Source organism: Coregonus clupeaformis, unplaced genomic scaffold, assembly GCF_020615455.1.
Source record: "Coregonus clupeaformis isolate EN_2021a unplaced genomic scaffold, ASM2061545v1 scaf0255, whole genome shotgun sequence".
In the NCBI taxonomy this organism is placed as follows: Eukaryota; Metazoa; Chordata; class Actinopteri; order Salmoniformes; family Salmonidae; genus Coregonus; species Coregonus clupeaformis.
In genome coordinates this window covers 377,501-387,586 of record NW_025533710.1, presented here as the reverse complement: position 1 = coordinate 387,586, position 10,086 = coordinate 377,501, and the positions used below count along the sequence as shown (strand labels likewise).

General features: G+C 45.3%; 1 protein-coding gene across 1 annotated transcript; it reads left to right on the top strand.

The window, feature by feature from the left end:
• Positions 1–610: 610 nt before the first annotated feature.
• On the top strand, positions 611–9,915 carry LOC121585481 (trypsinogen-like protein 3). The gene is made up of 2 exons (XM_041901825.2): positions 611–1,362; positions 9,331–9,915. The coding sequence occupies exons 1-2, from the start codon at positions 1,041–1,043 to the stop codon at positions 9,366–9,368; spliced, it is 360 nt and encodes a 119-aa protein (XP_041757759.1). The 5' UTR covers positions 611–1,040; the 3' UTR covers positions 9,369–9,915.
• The last annotated feature ends 171 nt before the right edge of the window (positions 9,916–10,086 follow it).

Sequence of the window (10,086 nt, the reverse complement as noted above, 5' to 3'; positions counted from 1 at the left end):
CACCACTTACCTTGTCCTGGTCTGCTTCTGGGTTCTGGCTTAGTAAACCGTGACACATACAGAGAACAAGACATAATGAAGCTGCTACTAATGACCTTGGCTTTGGGGTGTGCAGGTAAGACTGTATTACACAGTATCTGCAGCATCATGAGACAGTTATGCCATGCAAGAGCATGAAGAATGATACCTTCTTTTGGAGGCTAGGGAGGGAGATATACACTGAGTGTAAAAAACATTATGAACATTATGATCTTTCAATGATATAGACTGACCAGGTGAATCCAGGTGAAAGCTATGACCCCTTATTGTCACTTGTTAAATCCACTTCAATCAGTGTAAATGAATGGGAAGAGACAGGTTAAATAATTTTTAAGCCTTGAGACAATTGAGACATGGATTGTGTATATGTGCCATTCAGAGGGTGAATGGGCAAGTCAAAATATTTAAGTGCCTAAGAATAGGGTATGGTAGTACTTGCCAGGCGCACCGATTTGTGTAAAGAACTGCAACGCTGCTGAGTTTTTTCAAGCTCAACAGTTTCCCGTGTGTATCAAGAATGGTCCACCACCCAAAGGACATCCAGCCAACTTGACACAACTGCGGGAAGCATTGGAGTCAACATGGGCCAGCATCCCTGTGGAACGCTTTCGACAACTTGTAGAGTCCATGCCCCAACGAATTGAGGGTGTTCTGAGGGTAGCAGGCTGAGGATGGGGGGGTGCAACTCAATATTAGGAAGGTGTTCTTAATGTTTTGTACACTCAGTGTACATCTATACTATGACCATTTGTCTCCCTTTCTCTCTCTCTCTTATTTAGCGGCTGTTCCAGTGGAGGAGGATGTAGCGTTGTTGCAGGAAGTTTGCCAACCCCACTCCAGACCCTGGCAGGTCTACCTGTGGAATACTAAGGGGGCCTGGTATGGGAAGGAAAGGTGCAGTGGTGCCCTCATCAACGAGTGGTGGGTGCTTACCGCCTGGAACTGCTTTGTCGAGTGGGTGTTCCCCCTTTTTTCCTTTCTTGAAATCAGAGTGAAAATGCATGCAGCCCATAAGTTCCTCTCCTCTCTACTCCACTCTACTCTACTCCTCTCCTCTCCTCCTCAAACCTGGCCACACTATGGTGTCTCTGGTGGAGCATGACCTGACGGTGGAGGAAGGGACAGAGCAGCACATCCGGGTGGCCAGATATGTGCAGCACGGGCCGTATGCACGAGGCCCCTCTCACAGTCTGGCAATGGTGAAGCTGGCAGAGCCTGCCCGGTTCACTCAGCATGTCATGCCTGTAGCCCTACCCACACGCTGCACTCAGCTCCATGAGAAGTGTCTGGTCAGCGGCTGGGGCTCCACCATACCGGGACAGGGTGAGTGGACCATAAAGCCAGGGGAGGGCTATATGCCTCAACCCAAATTAATGGAATAGATAAGCACCAAATAAACTCCCCTGAGTCCCTCTCTCTGTCCCTCCATACAGAAGTATGAAACACAGCGGGTCATAGATGACAAGTTGTGCCAGATAGCCTTGCCCGTTTATTGGATAGTACACACATTCTGTGCTAAAACCCTCCTCTCAACCGACAATTGCCTTGTCAGTACATCAACAGCACATTACTCTGCAAACATTTATATTTGTATCTCTGGCTGTCGCATTGGAACGGTATAAGAGAATATTACGATCAGCGAGCTAATCAAGATTTTCCTCTCTCTCAATTCAATTCAATTTTCAATTCAAGGGCTTTATTGGCATGGGAAACGTGTGTTAACATTGCCAAAGCAAGTGAAGTAGATAGTAAACAAAAGTGAAATAAACAATAAATATTAACAGTAAACATTACACTCAGAAGTTTCAAAAGAATAAAGACATTTCAAATGTCATATTATGTATATATACAGTGTTGTAACAATGTGCAAATAGTTAAAGTACAAATGGGAAAATAAATAAACATAAATATGGGTTGTATTTACAATGGTGTTTGTTCTTCACTGGTTGCCCTTTTCTTGTGGCAACAGGTCACAAATCTTTCAGTTGTGATGGCACACTGTGGTTTTTCACCCAGTAGATAAGGGAGTTTATCAAAATTGGGTTTGTTTTCTAATTCTTTGTGGATCGCTGTAATCTGAGGGAAATATGTGTCTCTAATATGGTCATACATTTGGCAGGAGGTTAGGAAGTGCAGCTCAGTTTCCACCTCATTTTGTGGGCAGTGTGCACATAGCCTGTCTTCTCTTGAGAGCCAGGTCTGCCTACGGCGGCCTTTCTCAATAGCAAGGCTATGCTCACTGAGTCTGTACATAGTCAAAGCTTTCCTTAAGTTTGGGTCAGTCACAGTGGTCAGGTATTCTGCCACTGTGTACTCTCTGTTTAGGGCCAAATAGCATTCTAGTTTGCTCTGTTTTTTTGTTTGTTCTTTCCAATGTGTCAAGTAATTCTCTTTTTGTTTTCTCATGATTTGGTTGGGTCTAATTGTGTTGTTGTTGTTGTTGTTGTCCTGGGGCTGTGTGGGGTCTGTTTGTGTTTGTGAATAGAGCCCCAGGACAAGCTTACTTAGGGGACTCTTCTCCAAGTTCATCTCCCTGTAGGTGATGGCTTTGTTATGGAAGGTTTGGGAATCGCTTCCTTTTAAGTGGTTATAGAATTTAACGGCTCTTTTCTGGATTTTGATAATTAGCGGGTATTGGCCTAATTCTGCTCTGCATGCATTATTTGGTGTTTTACGTTGTACACGGAGGATGTTTTTGCAGAATTCTGCATGCAGTCTCAATTTGGTGTTTGTCCCATTTTGTGAATTCTTGGTTGGTGAGCGGACCCCAGACCTCAGAACCATAAAGGGCAATGGGTTCTATAACTGATTCAAGTATTTTTAGCCAGATCCTAATTGGTATGTCAAATTTTATGTTCCTTTTGATGGCATAGAAGGCCCTTCTTGCCTTGTCTCTCAGATCGTTCACAGCTTTGTGGAAGTTACCTGTGGCGCTGATGTTTAGGCCGAGGTATGTATAGTTTTTTGTGTGCTCTAGGGCAACGGTGTCTAGATGGAATTTGTATTTGTGGTCCTGGCAACTGGACCTTTTTTGGAACACCATTATTTTTGTCTTACTGAGATTTACTGTCAGGGCCCAGGTCTGACAGAATCTGTGCAGAAGATCTAGGTGCTGCTGTAGGCCCTCCTTGGTTTGTGACAGAAGCACCAGATCATCAGCAAACAGAAGACATTTGACTTCAGATTCTAGTAGGGTGAGGCCGGGTGCTGCAGACTGTTCTAGTGCCCTCACCAATTCATTGATATATATGTTGAAGAGGGTGGGGCTTAAACTGCATCCCTGTCTCACCCCACGGCCCTGTGGAAAGAAATGTGTGTGTTTTTTGCCAATTTTAACCGCACACTTGTTGTTTGTGTACATGGATTTTATAATGTCGTATGTTTTTCCCCCAACCCCACTTTCCATCAATTTGTATAGCAGACCCTCATGCCAAATTGAGTCAAAAGCTTTTTTGAAATCAACAAAGCATGAGAAGTCTTTGCCTTTGTTTTGGTTTGTTTGTTTGTCAATTAGGGTGTGCAGGGTGAATACGTGGTCTGTCGTACGGTAATTTGGTATTAAGCCAATTTGACATTTGCTCAGTACATTGTTTTCACTGAGGAAATGAACTAGTCTGCTGTTAATGATAATGCAGAGGATTTTTCCAAGGTTGCTGTCTCTCTCTCTCTCTCTCTCTCTCTCTCTCTCTCTCTCTCTCTCTCTCTCTCTCTCTCTCTCTCTCTCTCTCTCTCTCTCTCTCTCTCTCTCTCTCTCTCTCTCTCTCTCTCTCTCTCTCTCTCTCTCTCTCTCTCTCTCTCTCTCTCTCTCTCTCTATGCTGGGAATTGTTTGAGTGAGTGCTAAGTGCGAGTGTTGTGTAGAGTTAGATATACTGGGTTTTCTTTCGGTTTTCCTTTTCTTGGTGATCCTCGTAGGTGGTCCTCGTAACGCCTGGGCCCACTGATGTAGGGAGAGGTGGGCTGAAAGCGGTAGAACAGCCACAAGCATCTGTTGCTGAGGAACAAGTTGTCCGTGTTGAGGGCACAGAGTTGCAACTTGTACCAGAGGGAAATGTTATGCAGCAGAAAAATATTGTTGTAGAAGGTAAGGATGGATCTGAAGGGCCATTTCCTCAGACTGGTGAGGAGGTGCCCAGTACGAGTGCTGCAGTACAGGAGAGGGTACATGTGGAGCTAATCTCCCAGGTAGTGGAGGAGATGCCCACTACAAGTAATGGGTTACAGGAGAGGGTTCATGTGGAGCTAATCTCCCAGGTAGTGGAGGAGATGTCCACTATGAGTGCTGGGGTACAGGAGGGGGTTCATGTGGAGCTAATCTCCCAGGTAGTGGAGGAGATGCCCACTACAAGTAATGGGTTACAGGAGAGGGTTCATGTGGAGCTAATCTTCCAGGTAGTGGAGGAGATGCCCACTACAAGTAATGGGGTTCAGGTGGGGCTAGTCTCCCAGGTAGTGGAGGAGATGCCCACTACGAGTAATGGGGTTCAGGTGGGGCTAGTCTCCCAGGTAGTGGAGGAGATGCCTGGTACGAGTGATGGGGTGCAAGTGGGGAGTGTTGAAAGGGATGTGGTAGAGGGGAGTCAGTGGTCTGTGGCCTCAGTTGAGGAGGATCAGGAGAAGGATATGGATATCTCTCTTGATACGATATCAGCTGGTGAGGACTCAATTTACGATCTAGAGGAGGTAAATGGGTTTCTTGATCAGACTTTTGGGAAATCTGTCAAATTGGCAGATCATTTTGATGTTGATAAGTTTGTGAGGTCAGCTGTGATGTTACAGAAGACGGTGGGGTTAGACCAGTTGAGTGAGAAGAAGCTGTTTCGCTTGAGGAAATGTGTTACTGCTGTTGCAGCAGCAAAAGGTGGTGGGAAACGTGGTCAGGTTAAGAGAAAAATTAAAAAATGATGATGATTAAGCCTCATAGGGCATGTTCTATTCTCTTTGTCTGGTTTCTCTGTGGTATCTTCTGCTTTTCCTTTTTCTTTTCTATATGGAGGTACTAAGGGTAGGTTCTCTCAATATTAATGGAGGAAGGGACAGGAATAAAAGGGCTTGGGTATTAGAAGTAATAAAACAGAAAAGGCTTAATGTAGTTTTCCTACAGGAGACACATAGTGATGAGGAAAATGAGGTTGACTGGGGTATGTGGTGGGAGGGGCAGCATATACTCAGTCATGGTACTAATTTCAGTGCTGGGGTGGCAATCTTGTTTTCTTCAGGCTTAGGGGTGACTGTGGTATCTACAACAGAGATTGTCAAGGGTCGGGTTTTATTGGTCAAGGTGGATGTTATGTTTTTTTATTTTTTATTTTTATGTTTATGCTCCTAATGAGGGTACAGAGCGTATTGTTGGTTTTGATAAAATAAAGGAAACCTTAAGACAGTGTGACCAAGAGGGGTGTATGGTTTTAGGGGGGGACTGGAACTGTACAGTGGATTTTACTGTTGATCGCACCGCTGAAGAACCTCACCTGCGGTCAGCAATTTGTCTGTCTGGTCTATTAACTGAGTTTGAGCTTTCTGATGTGTGGAGAGTAAGGAATGCTAAAGTTAGGCAGTACACATGGCTAAAAGTTAATGAAGGTCATGTCAGTGCAGCAAGGTTAAACAGGTTGTATGTATCTGAGCAATACTGTAGTAGGGTTGGAAGGTGTGACATTACTCCTGTGGGTTTCTCTGATCACCATATTGTCACTGTTGATATTCACTTGTCCTGTCCACAAAGGTCATCATCTTATTGGTATTTTAATGTTAAATTGTTACATGATGTCATGTTTTGTGAAAGGTTTTTGTTGTTTTGGGAAAAATGGAGGGTTACAAAAGGGAATTTTGAGTCCTTGAGACAATGGTGGGAGGTTGGGAAGGCCCAAATACGATTATTTTGTCAACAGTATACTGCTCTGTCTCGAATTGAAGTTAAAGAGACTATCAGGGCCCTGGAACAGGACATCAAATCTATTGAATTGAAGTTGCTCACTCAGAATGACCCCGGACTAGTCATGAACTTACAGGACAAGAAACATGAACTGAGGTCGTTTCTGCATGAAAGAGTGAAGGGTGCCTTGATTAGGTCTCGTTTCGCTTCCCTCAAGGATATGGATGCTCCTAGTGCTTTAAAAAAAAAACTAGGACAGTCGACATTGCAACGTAAACAGATGGTCTGCCTTCGTCTCCCTGATGGGAAGGTGACCACGGATGACAGTGAAATGCGTCAACATGCCGTGGATTTCTATTCTGCCCTCTATAAGGCGGAGGATTGTGACTCTCTGTGTACTGAACAGTTGTTACACAGTCTTCCTCAATTGGGACCTGAGCAAAGAGTCGCATTGGACTCTGACATTACACTGCAAGAGCTGTCCACAGCAGTTATGCAGCTCTCAACAGGCCGAGCCCCTGGCATTGATGGTTTACCATCTGAGTTTTATAAGCACTTTTGGGGGTCTATTGGGGAGGATTTTTATGAAGTGGTGTGTGAATCTTTTCATGAGGGCTCTCTTCCTGTATCTTGTCAACGTGCGGTACTTTCACTGTTGCCAAAAAAGGGGTATTTGGCTCTCATAAAAAATTGGAGACCTGTTGCTTTGCTGTGTGCAGAATATAAAATTGTTTCTAAATGTCTCTCAAACAGGTTGAAAGAGTATCTGGGATTGTTGGTCCACAAGGACCAGTCCTACTGTGTACCTGATTGCTCTATTGTTGACAACTTGTTTCTAATAAGAGATGTTTTAGACATTTGTAAACTGTCTGATGTAAATGTGGGTTTACTTTCTTTGGATCAGGAGAAGGCTTTTGATCGTGTGGACCACCAGTACTTGTTTAAACAATGAAAGCCTTTGGGTTTGGGGATGTTTTTTTGTCTTGGATGAATTTACTGTATGCTGCGCCTCGTGTATGGTGAAGGTGGGGGGTGGTTTGAGTTGTCCCATCCCTGTCCAAAGGGGCATCAGGCATGCGATTGAACCAATGCTTTGTTTTTTAAGAGCGAAGCTTACTGGTTTCTCTGTGCCAGGTGTAATGAAGGGTCCCACGATAGCACTGTCTGCGTATGCAGATGACGTGACAGTTTTTATTACAGGGGGTGAGGATGTTAAGGTTCTCTCAGACGCTTTAATGGTGTATGAGGGGGCCTCCTCAGCTAGAGTTAATTGGGGAAAGAGTGAAGCGCTGTGGGCAGGCCAGCTTCAGATGGGGTCCGCTCCACGGTTACCAAGGGGGCTTCAGTGGGGTAGAGATGGGATGAAGACTTTGGGGGTTTTTCTAGGCTTCGATGTCTTTCAGAAAAAGAACTGGGAGGGTGTAGTGGAGAAAGTGTGTGCCAGACTGTCAAGATGGAAATGGGTGCTGCCCCAGCTGTCTTATAGGGGAAGGGTACTGGTAGCTAATAATCTTGCTGCCTCTACCCTGTGGCACAGACTAATGATTTTACAGCCACCAAAGGGTCTGATACAAGAGCTTCAGAGGACCCTTGTCAATTTCTTCTGGTCTGGACAACATTGGATTAAAGCTTCAGCCCTGTACCTGCCACTGCACGAGGGTGGGCAAGGCCTGGTGGACATTTCTTCCAGGATCATGGCTTTCCGGCTTCAAGCAGCCCAGAGACTGTTGTACAGTGACGGTTCTAGCTGGGTTGACACAGCCTACACATTGATGAGGAGAGCGGGCTGTTTGGGCTTAGACAAGCACCTTTTCCTCTTAAAGCTGGAGGGGGGTGAGTTGCCTGGCCTGACTCCATTTTATGAGTCTGTTATGCAGGCTTGGAGAGTTCTGGTCAAGTCCCGTAAGGCCTTCACGCCACCAGGGATGTGGCTTTTTGAAGAGCCTCTTTTTCACAACACTGCCATCCAGTCCCATGTTCTGGGTTCAGCTAGCCTACGTTCATGCCTGTTAGGCGTGGGGTGTACTAAGCTGGGTCATCTGATGCGGAACAGGAATAGGTCGTTGGAGGAGCTGGGAGAAAGAGCGGGGATCCGATCGTCTCGCCTACTGAGGAAGGTCTTCGCTGAGGTCTGTGACTCCTTGCCAGTACTTCATCTGCAGAATGTGACTGACACTTCCAATTCTGATCGGTGGAAGAAGGGTCTGGATTATGTGTTCCCTGCACTGATTGTTAGTGCTGCGGCAGGGGCATTCGAGGAGGACGTGGGGATGCTGCTTTCCTTCGAAACCCCGGAGCTGGGGGAGTTCAAGGAGGTGGGAAAGAAGGCCATGTACAGAATATGTGTAAAGGTGTCCCATGCCTCTTCCCTGGAAGGGGTAAAATCGACGAGGTGGGCGGGTGTGCTTGGTCCAGGTGCCTCCCCATAAGGCTGTTGGCGATCATTATACAAACTGCCTATTGATAAGTGGACAGCTGACCTCCAATGGAGGATAATACATGGAGCCATAGCCACCAACATGTATCTGGTACACCTGGATCCTACTGTTGGGGAGGGGTGTCCATTCTGTGCTGAGTCTGAAACTCTGGCACATCTGTTTTTACAGTGTCCCAGGTTGGTTGGGATGATTGACCTGATCACTAATTGGTTCTCAACGTTGGGAGAGGTTATCTCTTCCCAACTGTATATATTTGGGCCAAAGTACAGGTTTAGTCAGAAAGGTGTAGTTGTGTTGCTTAATTTTGTGTTAGGCGCAGCAAAATTAGCGATATGGAAGACCCGAAAGAACAGTATTCGGGGACAGGGGTCTGTGGATGTGGTGGGAATGCTGGAGGGAATGTTGGCAGCGAGACTAAGGGTTGAGTTTGCCTATTATAAACTTGTCAACAATATTGATCTGTTTATGAGTATATGGGGTATTCAGAGGCTGTTGTGTTCAGTTACTGTGGTCCTCTGTAGCTCAGCTGGTAGAGCACGGCGCTTGTAACGCCAAGGTAGTGGGTTCGATCCCCGGGACCACCCATACACAAAAATGTATGCACGCATGACTGTAAGTCACTTTAGATAAAAGCGTCTGCTAAATGGCATATTATTATTATTACTGTGGAGGAGGAATTGGAGTTGTGTTTTTAATTGATGTGTAAATACGGTTTTGTATGAGTATTTATTGTGTGGTGGGCTCCCAGACCCAATAAAGGTTATTTAAAACTCAAACTCTCTCTTCTCTCTCTCTCTCTCTCTCTCTCTCTCTCTCTCTCTCTCTCTCTCTCTCTCTCTCTCTCTCTCTCTCTCTCTCTCTCTCTCTCTCTCTCTCTCTCTCTCTCTCTCTCTCTCTCTCTCTCTCTCTCTCTCTCTCTCTCTCTCTCTCTCTCTGGTGTTGTTCTGGTCCGGTTCTTCTGACGTTTGTCTGTACACCAGCCTGTGCCTGTACCTTGACTGGATCAGTGACATCATGAACACCCCTGATCCTACACCTGAACCTGTGTGGACCACCACAGCAGCAGCTACAACATGGTGATTGAAAAGAAAAACAAAAAAGTGATATGTACTGAAACATTCTGTTCACTTGCCCCATTGATTCTATCATATCCAGCATGCGTTTATTTAATTCACCAGCAGAGGGCGACATATACTAATAATACTGGCCTATCACAAACCTCAGATACATTTCTTGGCTATAACAAGTCTCACATTAACACATAGACATATTTTACCATGTAGAAAAATACTATAGTCTGCAGGAAGTTTCATTTCTCAATTACTCAGTTTACTTCTCCAGACACTTGGACTTGGACACCCCAAAGTGTCTTTCCTGAAGAGAAATCCTCTAACCATCCAGTCAAGTTTGTCCTGTGATACAAAGTTATTTTCATCACCAGCAGATAGCAATGTAGACTAATAATACTCAATTTGAGCACTAATGCACCACACAATCAATGTAAAGAGAGAGACAGAGTGAAAAAATGAGATACGGAGAGTGAGAGATAGATAGATAGAGATAGAGAGAGAGAGAGAGAGAGAGAGAGAGAGAGAGAGAGAGAGAGAGAGAGAGAGAGAGAGAGAGAGAGAGAGAGAGAGAGAGAGAGAGAGAGAGAGAGAGAGAGAGAGAGAGAGAGAGAGAGAGAGAGAGAGAGAGAGAGAGAGAGAGAGAGAGATAGAGAGAGAGAGAGAGAG